Source organism: Protopterus annectens, chromosome 13.part0 (genome assembly GCF_019279795.1).
Source record: "Protopterus annectens isolate FY-2018-M chromosome 13.part0, PAN1.0, whole genome shotgun sequence".
Taxonomy (NCBI): Eukaryota; Metazoa; Chordata; order Ceratodontiformes; family Protopteridae; genus Protopterus; species Protopterus annectens.
In genome coordinates, this window is record NC_056747.1 from 401,888,583 (window position 1) to 401,912,630 (window position 24,048).

The following is a 24,048-nucleotide window of genomic DNA, read 5'->3' on the forward strand; positions in this document are numbered from 1 at the left end:
CAGATGAAAAGTCACTGTAGTACTTGTGTCTGCCTTGGATGGGAGATACTCTTCACACTTACACTACATAACTGCTCCTTGCCTTGCTTGGGCACATCCAGAGTCACTACATGGAGGAGTGGGGTGCAACAAGTATGTCACAATTTGAAATGTCTCTGGCTGATGGTGATGGCCCTGACACATTTGTCATACCTCTCAACTTCAGAGCAAGAAATCTGGACAAAGCCATAAACAGAAGTGGGAAAAAGGCCCAAAAATAAGGACAATTTTTAAATATTGCTCTTATAAACTTAGAAAGATAATAGAATAGTACTTTTGCATTAGTATGAATTTTCTGAAGGGTACGAAATCTGAAACTCAAATATCTGTCATTATTTTCTAACTTCAGTCTTTAATGATTTGCCACTAATTTGCCAGAAAACCACAATTTTATGAAAAAAGGATAAAAAATGTGATGCAAAAATATAAAATAACCACACAATATAGCTGGGAATCTGTCAAAGAAGGGACACTTTTTTTAAATTAGTACTGTTAACTTGAGCAGTGGACAAAATAGGAGAATCTATATGCATTTATGAAATTAAAAGTAATGTATAACTCTGATCATTACAATTATTTATTAATTGAAAACCCTCCACATTTTCTTCCAAATTTGCCATTTTGCAGAGGGATTATTAGGGAGAAAGCAACATTTTGAACCAAAATTGTGGACAGTTGAGAGGTCTGAATATACCTAATTCTATAAGGCGATTTATTTGTGTGTACCTCTCTCAACCTCTTAAAGCAGGAAAGCTGGACAAGGCCAAATATATTGGGGAACATACAAACAGTACTAAAAATTGCTCTTGTATAAACTTAGACAGTTGCCAGAATAACAGGTCTTGCTTTAGCATGTATTTTTCTGAAGGCTATGACGTCTGAAACTCAATGTCTGTCATTATTTAGTAACTTCATTCCTAAAGGATTTGCCAGAAAACCACACATTTTATGAGTAACTAACCAAAAATAAGAAGCAAAAATCTATTCATTCTGCAAAAATCTGGACAGCTGAGGTATAGTTCAGCTGGGGCTGTCTTGAAGTTTGCCACCCTTCCTCTCTCACACAATCATGGTCGAATGGGGCCTCATCCCTGCAGCCATTCCAATGTCCTATTACTTGGCTATTTTGCCCCATTTACCATAAGCACTGTAATGTGCATACTACTTTACTTCTGTGATGATCTGGATTTCATTTAAAAGTTTTATTTTACATTTTACAGTACAAACACTGATAGACGTATGCTAAACAAAGCAATGCATTCTCACAATGAAAATTGACTTAGCATTAAAAGTTCTCTGCCCTTGAAACTCAAATTCATTATAATAGCATTGAAACCCACATTCAAAGATAATACATCTGGCCAGTGGCAGATAAATATTAACTTTGGGTTGTTTTCAAATCACAGGCCCAATGCACAGGAAACATACATGTGTTCTTTGATACCCCTTTCTGATTGTATTAAATTATACTTCTTGTGTAATACAGTACAGTAGTTAGAGGGTGTCTTAAATTTATTCTTTTGAACATTTTTCCAGTAAACAATGAAAGAACATGCATGCACCAATAATGACAAAACTGCCCAATTCAGAACATTTCCATCATAAAAGTCTACTCAAACTTCTCCAATCCACCAGTATCAGTAAATATGCACAATCTCTGCAGAAGTAAAAGTCATCTAAATAATTCCACATTAAAGAGATCTGTAACTAATGAAGAGGTTGCTGCTAGCAAGCAACTTTATATTTCATTGTTTCAGCTACAAATAAAATGCCTGTTGCCCTTGAGGAATAAATTGCCTACGTTACATTTAAAAAATAATAAGCTAGTAATATTGCTATAGGGAATGGGTTGTATACTGACAACTGGTTCATAGTTACTAGGCATCTCCGCCAAAGAGAACATTCTTAGGACTGCAGCATCCACCCCCTTTAAAAGTACAACACAGTACAGTATCAGCAATGCATCTATATACTGTGGGACTAGAAACATCAAGCAAGTACACTACCTGTTGTGCTACTAACAATGCAAGCAGACTCAGCATAAGCAGCACTAAACTTCTCTTCTCATGAAACTCTCAGCTCCTTGTAGAATCCACTCGACACTCAACTGTATCTCTAAACTTTGCAGCACAAGAAATCTGGAAAAAGTCAAAATGTATTGGGGACAACAACACAAAAGCCCAAAAATCAGGGACATATTTCAAACATTGCTTGTAATTGTGGAAAGTTTCTGGAATAAAAAGGTGTGTGTATGCATTTCACTGCCAAGTCTTGAGCCCAGGACCTTGTGCACTACAATCAGAGCAACATACCACTATGCCAAATCAGTTGTTTCTTGAAGGACAAGTAGACTGAAACTTAAATGGCTATCATTTACTGAATTCAGTTCTCACCACAGCTCTCAAACTCTTAGCACAAAACACCTAGACAAAGCCAATAATGGGGGAATACAGCCCCAAACATATCCCGTGAATTAAGTTGTCACCACAGCTCTCAAACTCTTAGCACAAATAACCTGGAAAAAGCCAATAATGGGGGAATACAGCCACAAAAATAGGGACAAATTTCAAATATTGATCGTATAAACAAAAAATTGCTAGAATAAAAGGCTTTGTATTACCATGTACTTTCTGAAGAATATGAAGTCTGAAATTCAAATGCCTGTCATTATTTAGTGAATTCAAATTCCAGAAAAACACAAATTTTATGAGGAACAGAACAGAACAGAACAAAAATATGAGGCAACAATCTGAATAGTTTTCACAAGTGGTGGTGTTTAGGGAATTCAAGCTCTTGCTACCTACACCCAACATACAGGGGTTAAGCCTGAGTTCCTCTGTAGCCGCCAAGTACATTTCACACACAGACACACACACACGTCCCAGCCCTGCAGAAGTATCCATTCCAAATTTCAAAGTCCCAGCCCCGCGAGACTATCCAGTACAATTGCGAGAGCAAGCTACTCAGCCTGCAGATGTTGAAGTCCAATCCTCTTCCTGTCTAGGCAGTTACAACTAGATAGATGTCTAGGAACTCTGTAGTGTGATGCTGTCTTCCAAATCTGGACTGGTTCACCAGCAGTCCGGATTCCTGTACACATGTGTGGAGTTCTGGGACTCGCTTTTTTTATTTCGTTTTTTTTCTTTTTATTTAATTTTTCCTTTTCTTTACAGCTGGGGGGGGCTGCAGTCCAATAGCATGAGCCGCCTCTGGTCTTTTCCCCATTTTATTTTGGTAACACATGCTGTATCCAGTAAATATAAAACATCCATTTTCTTCTTCTACTATTCAACAACCATTAAACCCCTCCCTAATAAAGGAAAGGGCCTTAATGATAGAATACCCTTGAAACCAGTTCTGAAGAACAGGAGGCTGTTTAAATGAAATTAAATTATTTTAATGAAAGACAGAGATATATATCAAATATATATTTTAATTGTTTTTAATTAATGCATTTTATGTTCACTACGTGTTTATACTTGAAATGTTTTTCTAGTATGACTTTGTATAGATTGCAGAATGACTGGTTTTACTTTAAGTATTAATTGATTTGATTGGTTTGAATACTGTTTAAATATAGTTGGCTAGGATGCATTTGCTTAAAGGTCTGAAGAAGTGATATGTGTATCATGAAAGCACTTACCTGAGTGAATAAATTTACCTTGGATTTTACCTACGTTTCATTCATTCTTGGACTGTGTTTAAATCAGGACATTCTGTGCCTTGGTTACTTCACCATTGCCTTGTGGATTTTTATGACTTTATTGTACCTTGGTGGAGTATTTATCCTAGCTGTTTCCTGTCTAGTGTTTTCTTGGATTTTTATTTTCTGGTGGCAGTTGGAAACAATGGCAGAAGAACGTACAACTGTAACTGTTGCACCTGAAATAGAACTTTATTATTCTCCAAATGTGGAAACTGGAATACCAATGAAAGCATTGTATAAATTACATGAACTGCTAATAAGAAAGGTAATCCTTTGTTATCTAATGAGACTTTTCTTGATGGAAATGGCATAGAACATGAAGAAATAGACTATGCTGCCTTTCTGAGGGCAACACACAGATTAGAGGATGGCCTGTACAAAATTAAGAAGCTATATTCACAGAGATGTTATTTTGAAGCATGTTTGAAAAATCATGTCATTCCCAGAGGACTTAAGAGTCCTGAAAATGCCAAATCAGGGGGAAAGGCAACCTGAGCTGTTAAGTAAATGGCAGCAGCTCAATTTAGAACTGAGCTTTAACTATATCTGCTTATTATTGGAATCCTCTGTTAAAGAAGTGGAAGAAATAAGAGCCAATGTAATTTCTGAACAGGAATCATTATTTGCTTCTTATCCACATAAATTAGTGGGGGAGAAATGTGCTTTGATAGCTGAATCTGTAGCAGTTTTTGAACACAGACTGCTACGGCAGAAATTTCACAAACTTGAAAGGGACAAAAGGGATTTTAAGGAAGGGCACATCATTGTATGGCCAAGAAATAGCAATTATGATTGTACTAAAAAAGGTACGACCTTAAACAATGAGAGGGGGGGGCCACGCTAAACGCAATGACATCATTATAGAAAGTTTTGAAGAGAGGAATTTAGGAGCGAAAACTAAATCTAATGCTCCTCCAACTATCAGCATTCCTTTAGCGATGACTTCAACAGCTCATCTGAATGGTGGAATGGAAGGGAAGCGAAGGCTGGAATCCATCGAGCAAGTGCCAACAACTTTTGTTCACTCGAGTGAGAAAGTGGAAGACAGGCGAAAGCTGGAGTCCACTGAGGAAGTGCAACAAAAGAAAGACATATCAGGAATACAAAATGATGGACAAGAAGGTACATCAAAACAGGTTTTTCACACGTTTCCAATAAAATTGAATACTTCAGAGAAACAATTACAGAGAGGCAGGTCATACAGCATGAACCGCGACAAAAGGAAAATACCTACAAGCCCTCCAGCCCTGGGTGTATCCAAAAAGGCATGGAGAAAGGAAGTATAATTTTAAATATTTCCTCAAGGAATCTGACTGAGCATGAAAGAAATGTATTAGAAAGGGGACTTTCTTTTATTCCATCACAACGGACAGAGGTAACTGATAACCATTTTAGATTTGCACATGTTTGGTACGAATGTTTTGCTAAAAATGTTTTTTAAAAATCAGGGTGGTGCGTCTAAAGATGTTAATGTATATAAGAAACCTAGTACATTTATTCCACCCAGCCATCCAGTTATTGATGTTTTAATTAACATTTGTGAAAATTAAATATTTGAAAATGTGAATGGTAAAAACAGAACTAAAACTTTTTCCAATTTTAGTAGGGATGAATGGAATGCGTTAAAACAATTACAGTCCGACACAAATATTATCATTAAGCAAGCAGATAAAGGTGGCCCTGTAGTTCTAATGGATAAAATATATTATGACACAGCAATGTATGAAATGTTACAGGATACCTCTGTATATGAAAATATCAGCCAAGCTGATATGGAGGGGTTGTTATCACGATTGGATGGGATACTATATGATTGTTTATTAGATAATACCATTTCAAATGAGCTATACAATTATTTTAAGGTAAAAGAACCTCTAGTGCCTAGCATACATGGTCTGCCAAAAATCCATAAGAATGTATATCAACCTCCTTTAAGACCTATGGTGTTAGGACATAACTGTATGTTGAGAAGAATTTAAGAATGTTAGTAAATAAGAACAGGAATATTCTAAGAGACTCTAAGCAATTTTTGCAGGACCTATATGTGTTCAATAATGCATATGAAAGACAAGATGGAGATCTGCTATTAGTGACACCAGATGTATGCTTGTTGTTTACCTGTATTCCGAATACAATCGGATTAGAATTGCTGAGACAATATTTGTTGGAAGAAAGGACATATACTGGAAAGAAAATAAATCTGATATGCTTATTAATAGAGTTAGTTTTAACCAACAATGTGTTGAGTTTTGATGGTAAATTATATAAGCAAAAAGGTGGTGTGGCCATGGGGATGGCAAGCGCCAATAGCTATGCCAATCTCGTCATGGCCATATGGGAAAATAGGAATGTGCTTACTAATGAAAGATGGCCCCAGATCCAATTTTATAAACGGTTCGTTGATGACATCTTCCTGTTATGGAGTGGTGATGATACAACGTTAAAAGAATTCACTACAGAAATTAATAACAGCACTGACTTTCTAAAATTCGAGATGAAATACTCTAGGCAAGAAATATAATTTCTTGATGTATTGATTAGTATAGATGATGTGAATGAGGTAATCACCAAGTTGTTTAGGAAGAAATGTCATAGAAATACTTTACTCCATAGAAGCAGTATGCATCCAGGACATATTTTTAAGAATGTAGTAAAAGGGCAAACCCTTAGGACTTCAGGGCTAACAGCCAGATATGATGAATTTGAGAAAGACCTAATTTGAAACTCAGATTTAATGAAAGGGGTTATGCTGATAGTATGACCACAGGAATCCTGGATGCATCTACTTCATGGAGAGAGAGTATAGGTAAGCCATATTTTTCAATGCCTAATAATGATAGAACAGGTTATGTTCAACATAAAAATTAATCTGTTAGATTCTCTACTTATTTTACCAGCGATGTAAATATAGTAACTAGTGTGATAAAAAAGAACTGAATATATTAACACAGAATCCAGAAATCAAACAAGTTGTAGGAGAAAATCCAAGTTTTACATTTAAGAATAGGAAATCTTTGAAAAGGATGCTATGTTATCCACATAACAATAAGGGACAAGATATGGTAGGAGTAAAAGGGATGGTTCCCTGTGGTGGATGCAATCAATGTATATACATAAATCATGAGAATGTACTTACACATCCAGACAATAAGCGAATATATGATTTCAGTGTAGCAGCTAATTGCTACACAAATCATGTGGTCTACTTGGTTGTCTGTCAGAAATGCTCTGCATTTTATGTGGACAAGCCTGACAGCTAAGATTTAGAATTAGGGAACTCCTATTAAGTATTAGGAATGGTGTTGCTAGTAATGCGTTAGCCAAACATGTGTCCTCTGAGGGCAATGACCATAGATTTATGTTCTCAGTTATTGAGAGAATTATTCCTAATGAGAGAGGCGGCGATATTAGGAACCATACAGAGACCTCCGAAACCAGGTGGATTATCAGATTAAGAGCTAATAAAGGAAAGGGCCTTAATGATAGAATACCCTTGAAACCAGTTCTGAAGAATAGGATGCTGTTTAAATTAAATGAAATTAAATTATTTTAATGAAAGACAGAGATGTATATTAAATATATATTTTAATTGTTTTTAATTAATGCATTTTATGTTCACTACGTGTTTATACTTGAAATGTTTTTCTAGTATGACTTTGTATATATTGCAGAATGACTGGTTTTACTTTAAGTATTAATTGGCTTGATTTGATTGGTTTGAATACTGTTTAAATATAGTTGACTAGGATGCGTTTGCTTGAAGGTCTGAAGAAGTGATATGTGTATCATGAAAGCACTTACCTGAGTGAATAAATTTACCTTGGTTTTTACCTACGTTTCATTCATTCATGGACTGTGTTTAAATCAGGACATTCTGTGCCTTGGTTACTTCACCATTTCCTTGTGGATTTTTATGACTTTATTGTACCTTGGTGGAGTATTTATCCTAGCTGTTTCCTATCTAGTGTTTTCTTGGATTTTTATTTTCTGGTGGCAGTTGGGAACAATGGCAGAAGAACGTATAACTGTAACTGTTGCACCTGAAATAGAACTTTATTATTCTCCAAATGTGGAAACTGGAATACCAATGAAAGCATCGTATAAATTACATGAACTGCTAATAAGAAAGGTAATCCTAGTTAATTCCTGTCTAGTGTTTTCTTGGATACATGTGTTCTTTGATACCCCTTTCTGATTGTATTAAATAATACTTCTTGTGTAATACAGTACAGTAGTTAGAGGGTGTTTTAAATTTATTGTTTTGAACATTTTTCCAGTAAACAATGAAAGAAAATGCATGCACCAATAATGACAAAACTACACAATTCAGAACATTTCCATCATAAAAGTCTACTCAAACTTCTCCAATCCACTAGTATCAGTAAATATGTACAATCTCTGCAGAAGTAAAAGTCATCTAAATAATTCCACATTAAAGAGATCGTAACTAATGAAGAGGTTGCTGCTAGCAAACAACTTTATATTTCATTGTTTCATCTACAAATAAAATGCCTGTTGCCCTTGAGGAATAAATTGCCTATGTTACATTTAAAAAAATAATAAGCTAGTAATATTGCAATAGAGAATGGATGGCAAACTGGTTCATAGTTACTAAGCATCACTGCCAAAGAGAACATTCTTAGGACTGCAGCATCTACCCCCTTTAAAAGTACAACACAGTACAGTATCAGCAATGCATCTATATGCTGTGGGACTAGAAACATCAGCCTTCTGCATCAAAAGCATGTACACTACCTGTTGTGCTATTAAAAATGCAAGCAGACTCAGCATAAGCAGCACTAAACTTCTCTTCTCATGAAACTCTCAGCTCCTTTTAGAATCCACTCGACACTCAACTGTATCTCTCAACTTTGCAGCACAAGAAATCTGGAAAAAGTCAAAATGTATTGGGGACGACGACACAAAAGTCCAAAAATCAGGGACATATTTTAAACACTGCTTGCATAATTGTGGAAAGTTTCTAGAATAAAATGGTGTGTGTATGCATTTCACTGCCAAGTCTTGAACCCAGGACCTTGTGCACTACAATCAGAGCAACATACCACTATGCCAAATCAGTTGTTTTTTGAAGGACAAGTAGACTGAAACTTAAATGGCTATCATTTACTGAATTCAGTTCTCACCATAGCTCTCAAACTCTTAGCACAAAACACCTAGACAAAGCCAATAATGGGGGAATACAGCCCCAAACATATTCAGTTGTCACCATTGCTCTCAAACTCTTAGCACAAAAAACCTGGACAAAGCCAATAATGGGGGAATACAGCCACAAAAATAGGGACAAATTTCAAATATTGATCGTATAAACAGAAAATTGCTAGAATAAAAGGTTTTGTATTACCATGTACTTTCTGAAGAATATGAAGTCTGAAATTCAAATGCCTGTCATTATTTAGTGAATTCAATTTCCAGAAAAACACAAATTTTATGAGGAACAGAACAGAATAAAAATATGAGGCAAAAATCTGAATAGTTTTCACAAGTGGTGGTGGTTAAGGAATTCAAGCTCTTGCTACCTACACCCAAGGTACAGGGGTTAAGCCTGAGTTTCTCTGTAGCCACCAAGTACATTTCACACACAGACACACAGACACGTCCCAGCCCTGCAGAAGTATCCATTCCGAATTTCAAAGTCCCAGCCCCAAGAGACTATCCAGTACAATTGCGAGAGCAAGCTACTCAGCCTGCAGACATTGAAGTCAAATCCCCTTCCTGTCTATGTAGTTACAACTGGATAGATGTCTAGGATCTCTGTAGTGTGATGCTGTCTTCCAAATCTGGACTAGTTCACCAGCAGTCCGGATTCCTGTACACATGTATGGAGTTCTGGGACTCGCTTTTTTATTTCATTTTTTTTCTTTTTATTTCATTTTTTCTTTTCTTTACAGCGAGGGGGGGGGGTGCTGCAGTCCAATAGCACGAGCCGCCTCTGTTTTTTTCCCCATTTTATTTTGGTAACACATGCTGTTATCCAGTAAATATAAAACATCCATTTTTCTTCTTCTACTATTCAACAATCATTAAACCCCTCCCTTCATTTCTTACAATATTCACATTTAGTTCCAAAATATCTGAATGACCCCTTTCTTGAAATGCATCTTTTTCCCCTCTTTCTTGCCCTCTTCTCAATACATATAACTTATTTCTTCTCTTGCTTCCCCCCCTTTCAGTCATCATCTTCTTCTTCATTCCACTTGTCTGTTAGTTGACGCAGCGGGTTAAGGCTGTCAGCTGTAATTCTTCTGGTATAGGGTTTGATTCCCTCAGCTTTCACTTGCCTACTGCGTGACCTTGAGTAAGTCATTTAACCAGTGCTTTGGGGCAACTGAGAATTTAGGCTAGGTTTCTTAATGATCCCCTGGACTGAAAGCCTAGTAACAACCTATGAACCTACCATACTTGTTTTCATCTAAATCTATTATTCCTTCCCCTTGCTATTTTTCTTCACATTGAGCCATATTTCTGTCACTTTCTTCTTTACTTATATCAGCAATTTGTTTTCTACATTCTGTATTTCCCCATTCTCAATTTCTTTTTTATGTACCCATACTTTTTCCATTACTGGACATTCAAACCAAAAATGTCCAGACTCATTACATTTCCTACAAAACGTTTACAGTTCTTAACAGTACGGCCCTTGCTCACCTTATTGCCTACATCATCTTTTTGTATATTCCTAACCCAAATGCCCCCCCAACAGAAGCCAGTCTTAAGTTGGCCCCAATACCTAACAAGTGCTCTTTTCCCATTCACTATTACACCATTTGAAATATGCTGCAATTTTCCATCTTGCATATCCAGTGTAACCCACACTTCTAATTTCCTCTGCCCATACATTTCTGTTAACACACATTTTCTTTACTTGTGCACTTAAAACTTTCGCTGATAAAATGTGCTGAAGTTCAAATTCCTCCATTTCTGAAGTTCTGAATACATAGTTTTCTTTTTATCTGCAAGCCAAAAATTTCAAAAAAATTAAGTCTTTCAAAGGTGGTATTGTATATGTTCTTTTTTCCATTTCACATATACACTTTTCTGCACCTAAAAAAGTTAAAACAATTTCTTCACAGAAGTGTTCTGACCCCAAATGTATCAAGCTCTTAAGATTCTTAAAGTAAAGCCCAATGGCTATATATTGTCCGTGTCACACCTATTAACAGAACACGGTTTTGCTTCTTATTACTACCACCTTTTTTCCCTGAGGTTGCTACCTTCTGCCTCTGTTAAAACACCTCTCTCCTCTTCGTACACTGCTTCTTGTTCTTTGACCGATAACACATGCATGTGTTTTTTTTTTCTTTGCTTCATTTCTGTCATCCGTAGTACTCAGTTGCAGAGACATATTCTTAAAGCTGATTACTCCAATAGCCAAAACAAGTCTTTGTGCTTTCATCCTCTGTAGTCTGCTTCTCTATTATGTTACCAGCTTTGTTATCTGACTGCTCTTCGAATACCCGATTGATCTAAAATAGCACTCCAACTAGTCTCTTCTCCTTAGTCTGTTTCACCTTCCTTTACTAAATTCTGCAACACTTCTATATCCAGACCTCTGTTCATTAATTCCAAAACTAGGATTCTCTCACGCCAAAAGTTCTCCAGCAACATTGTACATTTCTATGTCCATCTTAGAATTTTCCAAACAACAGCGTCAGACATCTAGAACTACCTAGTACTCAAAAACAGAAGGGAAATTTTTTTCTGTGCCCTGGCCAAATTTCTCCTAGTAGTATAAATTGTCACCTCTGGTCTCCCCTGAAATCAGGCTACTAGCCTAGTAGAACTTAACCAGTAAATAACAGAAGGGTGAATGAGTAAATGAATGACTAAATATATAAATAAATGTGAATAACAAAATACAATTTACTGTTCAAGATAAGTGCACTGAAGGGAGATCTCTTTTTAGCCTTTAAAACCACCACCTAATGCAGTAATTACACAAACACAAACAATTAAACAGATTTAATCAAACAAAAATAGGTCTCTTCTGTAACTACAATAAACACATTCCTATCTCTCATCATGCAGAGGACAACAAGAAGTAAACTAACAGCCCTCTGAACAGATGCACAGTATCTCACTGGCTGCTCACTACTACCTATCCCAAACAAACTTAGCTGTTAAATACATCCACAATATTCCCATTTTTAATACCTTTATTTTTGTAATCCAGAGCTGTACCTGAAATTGGTCATGGTGGACCAGTGGTCCACCTCAGTAAAAATGCAAATAAAAAAATAAAAATAAACATCTATCATCACTGCTGAACTTCCTGAAAATAACACCATTATGACAGAGTTTGAAAGAATCCTAGTTTATCCAAATTTTAATGTCTAGAAAGATTCAAGAACAGTTCAATTTGGATGACTACTTCAGTGGTACATACTCCTCAATTCCAAAAACACATTTAATCATTGTTTAACTTGACAGAGAATGATTACCTTTCTTTTCCATTCGTTTCATATCCATTAACTTTTCTACATTGTTGGGGTCATTCAGCCATAGCTGCATGCGGACAAAAGGCTCCCTTCCTTTCAGGCTTAGTTTGTGCCAGGGTTTAGGCCTTGCCAAAAGGTCAGAAACTGAGCCCTGGGTAAGACCCAATATAGTTTCTCCAAACAGACGCTGACCTGTAAACACAACACCAAAAAAATCATATATTGCTTAATATGCAATTAGCAATATGCAAGCAGCAGTGTCTGCTTTATGCCCACATATATCCAAGGGATTTCAGATTTAGCAATCTATTTGCTTATGCCATTTAGATACAAAACTAGACCTGTGCTTAAATCCCAAACAATTTTTTTCTTAGCTTATGATCCACAAACATATTCTTTCAAAGTGATGGACTAAATTATGTTCTCCATTAGGCTGCTACCCTGAAGTCCAAACATAAGAAACATTAATGTAAATCTTCAATAAAAATGATTACGGTGAAGGCAATCTAAGTTGTGCAAAGCTGTAACTGGTGGGGAATCACAGTCTATAAACAGGTATTTACCTAGGAATTCACCAAAGCCAGTATAGGCAGAAATGTACTACTACAGGTTTCATCTATATGCTTTCCAGTAAATTAAACGAAGACTATGAATTTGGCTTTTGGTTTAGACTTCCTGTAGTTTCTTTTCTCTATATGAAACAAGAGCATCACAAGGACTTTTTTCCTGTACTACTTAATTTTATGCCAATGGTATACATGTCAGACATGCTGAATTTTACCCCCTTCTGTTAAAAGCTTCAGACATACTAAGTGGCTAACAGCACACTACCTGTTTGAGTATAGAGTTCTGATTCAAAAGGTAAGGTAAACAAGTCAGTTGGATTCCGTCAATCACTTCTCTGTCTGGTTTTATGTTCTGAGTATGAAGACATTTAAATATGTAACAGATATGTTCTAACTATATCATTTACTTTCTGAGGGAACCCTCCTTGGGAAATGTACAATTTTGATTTCTTCAATTGCAAAACCCAGACTGTCTACTTTTTTGGTTTCTGGTGACGCTTTTGGCACCTGTTGGAATATGCTGCTACAATGTCCAGCACCACACTAAGAAAGCATAGTCTGTAAGAAAGGAAACAATAAAAAAGCAACACTGTAGAAAGACATATAAATTTATACTAGCCCATTTACAGGGAACTCCAGCAGCATCAGCTGAATGGAAGAGCTGTCTAGACAAAGCAAAGAAGAAACAAGGACAACCCTCTCACAGATGAGATAATACAGTGGCTATATCTTTGCTACACCTGATACTGAAAGCCGTCTTCAGCAGGAATTAAGACTGGGAAGAATACCAAGCATTATAAATACAACCAAGCAGATGAAGCTGGAAAAAGGTTAAAAGGTGAAAGTTCAGAACTCCTGGGAAAGGGTTAAAAGGTGAAAGTTCAGAAGTCTGAATCCTACAACACAGAAGTGTCTCAAGCTGCTGGAATTCTGGAATCACAGTAAAAGCAATACTAGGAGAAGGGGTGAAGGAATGACCAAGTAGAGATGGCACAAATAACCACAATGAAGACATTTTTGAAGACTGCATTGGAAGCAGCCACGCCCCTACAAGACAGGCCTTTGACAGCAACATTTTGTAAAGGCGAGACAGCGAACATCAGCAATCAACCTGAAAAAGGACTGCTTAACAACCATCACCCTTTCAACACAAAGCAAAACTGATGAAAAGCTGTGCCTTCATCTACAACTCAAGCACTCACTTCAAGCAGAACCTCAGTTGATGATGGTATTCTCCTCCTAGTTTCTACCCTTGGGGAAAAAACAAAGCAACAAACAGAACAATATAAGAACAATGAAACTACTCCAGAGAAGAAATGTGAGCTTAAGAACAATTAAACTACTCCAGAGAAAAAATGTGAGCTGGACCTAAGAAATTCACTAATGGATTCTCAGTCTTCACAAGAGATCAACCATGGTTCCCTACAAATAAAAGCTTGAAGCTCTCAACTCTTGCAAACACAGTTTATGACCAATGAGAAAAGCAGTTTTCTTCTAAGATGCAAACTTAGAGCTGCCAAATCTGGAGTCTCAAAACAAGGAAGACTGAGTATGCCAATCATGAAATTCAAATCCCATGGAGGAAAAAAAGTTCATTAGTGGAGGACGGGCATACATCACCTTTTATAAAGCTGCTTAATCAGTCACTGTTGGGTTGCAGTACTCCTTTCCAAAGGCAGGAAGGGTACAAATGTCAAAAGATATGTACAGTGACCAAAGAAAAACTGAGACCCAAAGTACGCAACTGTTTGAGGTAGGCTGGAAAAACCTTCAGGCTAAGTCTAAGCACAAGACAATTTTAATTCAAATAATATCCTATCCTGCTGACAGAGTTTTAACCACTTTGACGGTTTGCACCTTTAAAGATAGACCTTACAGGCAAGAAGTTTTGGTCTTAGTGCACATTTTTCATTTTAATATCAGGATGAAACTGAGCTTTAAAATTAAAATCTTTCTCTTGCTCTAGACCCCAGTAGGAAAATTATTTAGCCAATATAGTAATCATGCCAGGCAGTTAATTATCCTGCAACTTCTCAATAAAATGAGTAGGATACAACTCAAAAGTGAAATGTTATGGTATTCATTACAATGAATTGTCATCTGCACCAGTTAAGCACATAAAAGAACATGGATAGCTAAGCCATGCCCTGCTGCTCTGTCCCTTACAAACCTGATAATGGCTGCTTTTAGCAAAAGATCTCACTGCTTTCCCAGCAGTCTTCAGTCATCTGAGTGCAGAGAAGAACTGTTTTCTCTTGTAGGAATGCATTATTTCAAAAAATGTTGGCAAGAAGCCAGCTACTATTTGTTGGCAATGGTAAAAGTAAATGATAGCAAGAGTACACTTCAGTCATTTCTCTTGTATTTATTTTATTTATTTTTATTTTATTTTACATTTGTTAACAGGGAAAGTCCGACTGGACACAGGTCCATTTTCAGCGGAGGTCTGGGGAGATAAGCTCCAAACAACACATACATAGAATAACCGGAGATTACATGCAACATTCGTTTCATGTTATGAGAGCTTTCATTGCATACACTTAAGGAGATGATACATACACAGTATGGAATACATTAAATAAACAGTTCATACAAAAGTCAAGCACTGAGGTATAGAGTATCAAAAGACATCTACTCAAAAGACCTAAAAGAGGCAGAATTTCTTATTCATGAAACAGACTGTCTGAGAGTAATTGGGGTACAGAGGAGTTACCTTCTAAGGGTTAGCCTGGTCAATGGCATGAGCATAATCAATTATTCTGAAAATGTTTTTTTCAGGAGTTTTTTTAAACTGAGTAGTGGAGGTGGTAGAGGTTGTATGGCTTGGTAGGGTGTTCCATTTTTTGGCAATGGTGCTGGCAAACAAGGATTTGCCAGCATCATTTCTGTGCTTGATGACTTTTATGAGGTTTTGGTTGCTGAATCTAAGGGTTCTAGTGGGGATGTGTGGTTGTATGAGTTCCTGTAACGCAGGGGTAAGGTTGTGAAAGTAGTAGAGTTTGTGAACAGTAGATAGTTGGTTGCGTAGTAGCATATGAGGTAGCTCCAACCAGTTGACTTATTTAAGTGACAGATAGTGATGGGACCTATAAGGGGATTCGGTAGCAAATTTAGCGATTTTGTTGTAACAAGATTCCATTTTATTTAGGTCGGTTTGCCGGAGATTAGTTAAGATGGTTATTTAATCATTCATTCTCTCACTCATTACAGGGATACAGGGTGGAAAGTCTCTAGCACCAAGATGAGATGTCACAATGGCCATTATTTACTCCACTTTTGGCAATCACACATCAAAGGCGATCACCAGAAGTGACCATCTTTTGGAAGAGCGGGTCAGTCTGTGGGTGAGGGTATAGTGCAACTGGAGAATCACTGCTGAACAAATATTCATATGACTTGCAGGCAACTGTAGTTGCTACAGCCACTATGACCAGGGGTTAATAGTGGCTGTAGTTGCTACACCAAAGGGATCTATGTTAAAATAGGAGTGGTTTGAGTTACAACATATGGCCATAGCAGAGTCAGTCAGCAGAGTCACCCACCTGCAGCTGAGGCTAAATGCAAGCCTGCTATGGTGCCAAAAGCTGTTTTGTAATTTTCTTGGGAATGGTGCTGCGGTAGCGTTGTCGCCTCACAGTAAGACGTTGTCCTATTCGATTCTCAGCTAAAGCGTCTTGTGTGTGGAGACATGCTTGAATGGGCGTACCTTCGTTGAAGGTTGTACGTCAGAGCTGGCAACTCGGTATGTAAAAATCTACTGCCAATCATTAGCGGACTGGAGTTCTGCTGTGGCGACCCCTAAATGGGAAAAGCCTAAAGATACAACAACGTCTCTTCCAAGGTCAAGTCAAAAATGGTGCCTCTTTCCCAGGCAAGACAAGCTGGAATTGCTGGTAAATACTACCAGTCCACAAAAGTTGCTTTTTTGACATATAAACAAAGTAAAAAGTACATTAAAACCCTGTGCGAGCCCCACAAAAGTAAAATAAACACAATTTCTCTAGAGAAAAAATGTTTTCAGTTACTTTACAACACTTTTAAACTGACACAATAAAAGAGTGCTCTATGTACATTACAGTATTGAGGCAGACCATGAAAACACACTATATTTACCTTTAAAACAACTTTCCTGAAGAGCAAAGTAATAAAGCATCAACAAAATTAAGAAAATGGATTTTTTTCAAAGGTAACTTGTCTACCAAGAAAAAGAAAGCACAAGATGACTGTCAATCCTCAAAAGCCTCAGAGGAGAGTACTCTACACTGACAGCAAAGCTCTGAAGAGTTTCTTGTGCCAGATTTTCTTTCAGTCGGTTCAGCTTTAGCTGCCTGACAATTTGGGCATGTGGAAGGTGTCCTGAAGCTTTGGAAGCTGGCCAGCTGTTGTATGCTTGGCAGGATATAAGCATAAAGCTAAGCCTACTGCAGTAGTGATCAATATGATGGACACAGATAAGTCAAATTCCAGAGGGGACAAGAATGGCAGGACAACAAACAAGGTTGCAGATAGCACTCTTGTTGCTCAGGCATGCTTTGAATTGACTACTGAGTATTCTGTCCATTTTATTTAACCTACAAAAAAATTTTCAGACAAGTATGTAACAGAAGGTATTAATTTATCTACCACGGACTTTTTTCAAAAGTTTACAGACTTTTACAAATAGGATTTATGTTTGTTCCTAGAAATGTACCTTGTTAACACATAATGAAAACTGACGTTTTAAGTAGATACACAAGCTATATTTAATGCCTTATTTCCAGAATAATATTGATGAAACAGATATATACAGTATTTCTGAAGGTTTTGCCAAGGATGAGTTTTACACATACAACACTTCACAAATCACAACTAGGCTAACGACCACCAAGGTCTTTATAAGCCTAGCCATACAATCCAATCCAGTCTTGTCCCAGAGTTCACTGGACACCTATATGGTGGGGTATGACAATAAAGAGGTAGCGAATGGTTATGTTCATGTGTGTGGAGAGGGTAAGTTAGTCGGGGATTAATTTACTTACTGTTTACATCTGTCTGTCATAGACATGGAGACCAGACCACAGGTGAATTACAGATTTCCTATCCAATGAACATGGTTTCTTTTGGATAGGGTCAAGGATGAACTCTGCTTCACGTAGATGAGAGCTTATTCCTGAGCACAGGGATCCTATGACACATACTGGTACCTCCAGTAGGTTCTATTTATGTTGCAGACAAAGTTCATGCCCTTTGATTAAGTGTTTCAAGTGCTGTTTGGCTTGTGGATGTGCAAGAGATCTATCAAAGCTAGATCTGAGGAAGCCTTATATGCTAGGCATAGATAGAACCTTCAGGATATCTGTGTATGACAGGCAAGTCATACTCTGGATTCTCCTGGTGAGAAGGAACCTTTGAGGGTGTTCCGAACTGTTGCAAGTGCCTGGTTAGGTACATGCCAATGTACTCAAGGTTGGGTCTGATTAGGGAAGACTAGAGTTGCATAATTCCTTCCTTGGATCTAGATGCTATTCCCTTGCTTTCAAGTTGGGTGACAAAGAATAATTTATTTTTATCGTGGGCTATGTGTTGGTCGAATACCAGATTACTGTGTACATTTGTTCCCAAATCCCTAACTATCAGTTCAAATCTTTGGGGTGCTTTATAGATGAAATAATTAGCTTGGCTGGATGCTCTCCCAAAGGGCACCATAATGCACTTTACATTCTTTAACACCTTTATTGAATTCTCACTTGTGACATAGGCAAATTTACATTTACATACAAGTAATCAAAGCGCATTAACAAGTTCACATTTACAAACATTATATTTCATATATATTACTACATATTGTATAACCTAAGCAACAGTACACAAAATTATTCAATTCCTACCCTTTTTTTAAAACAAGAAATATAAGACCATCACTTACAACATATGCAATCATACATCTATATAAATGAAAACAAAACAAACCAACACAATCCTAGCTGCAAGCCAAACCATATGGACATACACCCAGTTGCAAACATTATATATCACTTACACTCTACGCAATCACTTTCAGTCAAACAATGCATAGCTCATTTAAGTTCTGCCATCTTTTTTAGGTTCATAGATTGGTACTGGGCTATCTGCCCGAAGGCATATATTAGCCCAGCCACATTGTGTGGTATTCACCGCCCCTTTAGTAGTTCCCTAGACCCTTGTACTAGCAGCTAGTACCCTTGGCCCCTATCTAGTAGTGCTGCTGGTGTGATCCCCGGTGTGAACTTTCTGTTACCCATCCACTCATCAAGGTTCCTCTTGAAGAGTGATAGTGAGGGGCTCTGTCTTATGTAGATCGGGACCCTGTTCCATAGTAAGGGAAGTCTCTGCGAAGGGAATCTATCCCTCCAGCATGTTCTATTCATTGTTGTGTTGAGGTTTATATCCCTAGAGCATGTAGCTCGAGTAGATTTGGTTTTGTTAAAATGGAGCATGTCCAACAATTCTGGGTTGGACATGGCTCTGTAAGTTAGACAGAGATCGCCTCTGAGAAGGCGGTATGCAACAGAGAACAGTTTAGCTTTTTCAATCGTGCTGTATAGGGCAACTGTTTGAGGCCAGTAATTCTCTTGGTTAGGTACCTCTGTGGTCTCTCCAGCTGCTGGAGATGTCTAGCCAGGTACATTCCAATTGGTGCATTGTACTCAATAATGGGTCTGATGAGGGAAGAGTAGAGGGGCACCATTACATCCTTAGATCTTGATGTGAACCCTTTCGTGATCAGATGGGTCACACAGAAGGATTTTCTAACCACTTTGGCAACATGGTTATCAAAGGAAAGCTATCTACTTGGGTCCCTAGATCCCTTATTTCTTCTTCAGATTTCAGGGGATTACCTCCTATGTTGTAGTTTGCGGGTACTCTGTTTTTTCCAAAGGGGATTACTACGCATTTTTTTGCATTTAGCTTGTGACCATGGCTTTGACACCATGCATCAGTCTCATTTAGGCCCTTCTGGAGGATCTCCATGTCGGCCGGCGACTCTATTATAGCACCCAGTTTGCAGTCGTCCGCAAACGTAGTCAGCCACAGCCCTTCCATGCTTGCCTGTACTTCTGAGAAGTATATGCCAAAGAGGAGGGGCGCCAGGACAGAGCCCTGAGGCACACCACTTGTTACTGGTCTGGATTCGGACATAGATCCTGCTACTCTTACTTTATAAACCTCATTCCTCCCCTGTATGTACTGTTCCCACAATTCCCATGTTTGCCTGTATAATTTGCTCCTACCTTTTTCTAATGATCACAATTCCAGTTGTTTTATCTCTTGTTACTATAATCACTACTTCCAGTATAGTTGCTTTAGATTTTGATTTCAACTTTCTAGTAATTGCTTTTTTGGCAGCCACCATAATTAGACACTGCAAGGCCTTGCCATGTCTAGCCAGTTCTGATTCTGTATCATAGCTCAGAAAAATCATCTCCCTCATCACACCAATCTGCCCACCCAACATCTCTGACAATACATCCCACAGGGAATCCTTAAAGTCTGCCAACTCACAGCACTCCCAGAAAATATGTTCTCAATTACCTCTTTCTTCCCCATCACACCTCAAACATTTGCTGTTCACCTGAGGAAGAATTCTCTGGAGTCTACTTGTAGTATAAAAAATATCTTTGTAAACATTTCCAAGCAAAAATCCTAAATCTTCTAGATTTTGTTATATATTTGGGAGATATACAAATATCCTCCCATTGTTTCTTTGTGAACTGCATTCCAATTTCTCATCTCAATCCTTTTTAACCTCCTCTGATTTATTCTTATACTTCTCATGCAATATTTGATATGCTCTTCTAATTATTCCTTTTGTAATAGCAGCTTCTGTTCTAGATTCTACTAAAAACTGTACCAGTGGTGGTCTTTCATTTAGGACCTCCCCTATTCCTTTCTCTTTGCCTATGCTCTGATATCAATCCCTGATAGGGAAGGCAATCTTTAGCCTGCAGTCCAATTAAATACTTGGCATCTCCCATTCTATCATCTTTACCGCTCAGTTATTTGCTCCCAATACCTTAGTTCCTTTGCTAGCTTTCCTCAATAAATTCCAGGCCCGTCTTGCCTACCGTCTACATTCCTAATTGCAGTCATCCCTATTTACAGAATCTCCTTTCTCCATTCCCGTGTTAGCTTAGTTCTTCGGATACTTTCAACTACTTTACAGATATAATATTCTGTATCATTATTGTTATTCTTCTTAAAGGCCTGCATCCAAAATCCCAGTCTCTTCTTGTTTCTTGAGCTTCCCCCATTTCATCATCCCTTTCCACTTTGATTTATAGTTTTTGGCTTCTGCTATGTATAGGAGCTTTGATTGTGTAGCTCTAAAAAACCCTTTCAAATTGGGTAATCCCAATCCTCCCTATTCTACTGGAAGATTCAACTTATCCCACTTGACTATTGCCGTCTTCCCCTACCAAATAAATTCCTTCATCTATTTATTTACTGCTATCCACACCGTCTCCTCTGGTAATAAAAATATACTTGAACTGTGTATAAGAATAATGGGGCTAAACTTTTTAACTGCTTGTATCTTACTATCCATATCCATACAAGAAAAGCTTCCATTTTCTCAGTTTATGTATTATTTTTTGATAAGTCTCTTCCCACATATCCATAACTACCACACCAGAATACGTTTTAATCCATACTCCCAAATGCTTCATTTTATCATGTCTCCATAAATATAGACATTGCTGAATCAATTCATACATGGGTCAAGGGCGGGTCTACAGCCCCCCTACCTGTAAAGAAAAGAAAAAAATGAAATAAAATAATAATAAAAAAAAAAAAACGAAATAAAAAAGCGAGTCCCAGAACTCCACACACGTCTACAGGAATCTGGACTGCTGGTGAACCAGTCTGGATTCGGAAGAGAGCATCACTCTACAGAGATCCCAGACGTCTATGCAGCTGTAACTGCATAGGCTGGAAGGGGATCGGACTTCAACGTCTACAGACTAAGTAGCTTGCTCTCGCAACTGTACTGGATAGTCTCGCGGGGATGGGACTTTGAAATTCGGAATGGATACTTTTGCAGGGCTGGGACATGTGTGTGTGTGTGTGTGTGTGTGTGTGTGTGTGTGTGTGTGTGTGTGTGTGTGTGTGTGTGTGTGTGTGTGTGTATCTGTGAAATGCCCCAGTGAAATATACTTGGTGGCTACAGAGAAACTCAGGCTTAAACCCTGTACCTTGGGTGTAGGTAGCAAGAGCTTGAATTCCCTAACCACCAACACTTGCAAAACCTATTCATATTTTTGCCTCATATATTTGTTCTATTCTGTTTCTCATAAAATTTGTGGTTTTCTGGATTTTGAATTCACTAAATAATGACAGGCATTTGAATTTCAGACTTCATATTCTTCAGAAAGTACATGGTAATACAAAACCTTTTATTCTAGCAATTTTCTGTTTATACGATCAATATTTGAAATTTGTCCTAGTTTTGTTGCTGTATTCCCCCATTATTGACATTGACCAGGTTTTTTGTGCTAAGAGGTTGAGAGATATGGTGACAACTGAATTCACTGAATATGTTTGGAGGCTGTATTCCCCCCATTATTGGCTTTGTCTAGGTGTTTTGTGCTAAGAGTTTGAGAGCTATGGTGAGAACTGAATTCACTAAATGATAGCCATTTAAGTTTCAGTCTGCCTTTCAAGAAATAACTGATCTGGCATAGTGGTATGTTGCTCTGATTGTAGTGCACAAGGTCCTGGGTTCAACCCTTGGCATTGAAATGCGCGCTCACACACACACACACACACACACACACACACACACCATTATATTCTACAAACTTTCCAAGATTATACAAGCAATGTTTAAAATGTGTCCCTGATTTCTGGGCTTTTGTCCCCCACCCACATACTACATGTTGGCTTTTTCCAGATTTCTTGTGCTGCAAAGTTGAAAGATACAGTTGAGTGTCGAGTGGATTCTACAAGGAGCTGAGAGTTTCATGTGAAGAGAAGTTTAGTGCTGCTTATGCTGAGTCTGCTTGTATTGTTAATAGCACAACTGATAGTGTACTTGCTTTTCATGCAGAAGGCTGAGGTTTCTAGTCCCGCAGTATATAGATGCATTGGTGATACTGTACTGTGTTGTACTTTTAAAGAAGGTGGATGCTGCAGTCCTAAGAATGTTCTCTTTGGCGGAGATACCTTGTAACTATGAACCAGTTATCTGTTTGCCATCCATTCCCTACTGCAGTATTAGCAGCTTATTATTTTTTAAATGCAACACAGGCAATTTATTCCTCAAGGGCAACAGGCATTTTATTTGTAGACGAAACAATGAAATATAAAGTTGTTTGCTAGCAGCAATCTCTTCATTAGTTACAGATCTCTTTAATGTGGAATTATTTAGATGACTGTTACTTCTGCAGAGATTGTGCATATTTACTGATAGTGGTGGATTGGAGAAATCTGAGTAGACTTTTATAATGGAAATGTTCTGAATTGGGTAGTTTTGTCATTATTGGTGCATGCATTTTGTTTCATTGTTTACTGGAAAAATGTTTAAAACAATAAATTTAAAACACCCTCTAACTGTTCCGTATTATACAAGAAATATAATTTAATACAATCAGAAAGGGGTATCAAAGAACACATGTATGTTTCCTGTGCAAGGGGCCTAAGATTTGAAAACAGCCCAAATTTAATCTTTATCTGCCAGTGGTCAGATGTATTTTCTTTGAATGTGGGTTTCAATACTGTTTCAATGATTGTGAGTTTCAAGGGCAAAGAACTTTTAATGCTAAGTCTATTTTCATTGTGAGAATGCATTGCTTTGTTTAGCAGATGTCTATTAGTGTTTGTGCTGTAAAATGTAAAATAAAACTTTTAAATTAAATCCAAATCATCACAGAAATAAAGCAGTATTCACATTACAGTGTTTATGGTAAATGGGGCGAAATAGCCAAGTAACGGGACACTGGAATGGCTGCAGGGGGGAGGCCCCAATCGACCATGATTTTGTGAGGGAGGAAGGGAGGCAAACTCCAAGACAGGCCCAGCTGAACTATACCACAACTGTTTTGCAGAATAAATAGATTTTTGTTTATTTTTGGTTTGTTCCTCATAAAATTTGTGGTTTTCTGGCAAATCATTAAGGAATAAAGTCACTACATAATGACAGACATTGAGTTTCAGACTTCATATCCTTCAGAAAAATGCATGCTAAAGCAAGACCTGTTACTCTGTCAACTAAATTTATACAAGAGCAATTTTTAGTACTGTTTGTATGTTCCCACAATATATTTGG

The 24,048-nt window shown here is 37.6% G+C and overlaps 1 protein-coding gene across 2 annotated transcripts in view; it reads right to left on the reverse strand.

Moving 5' to 3' along the window:
• Positions 1-24,048, reverse strand: part of CUX1 (cut like homeobox 1) — a 3,879,009-nt gene that overhangs the window by 951,700 nt on the left and 2,903,261 nt on the right. Inside the window, exon 21 of one of the 2 annotated variants that reach the window (XM_044054028.1) lies at positions 12,205-12,393. The exons of the other annotated variant lie outside the window; for it this stretch is intronic. Coding sequence (XP_043909963.1) covers positions 12,205-12,393 — 189 coding nt within the window. The remainder of the gene's footprint in view (positions 1-12,204; positions 12,394-24,048) is intronic. 2 annotated transcript variants of the gene reach the window in all.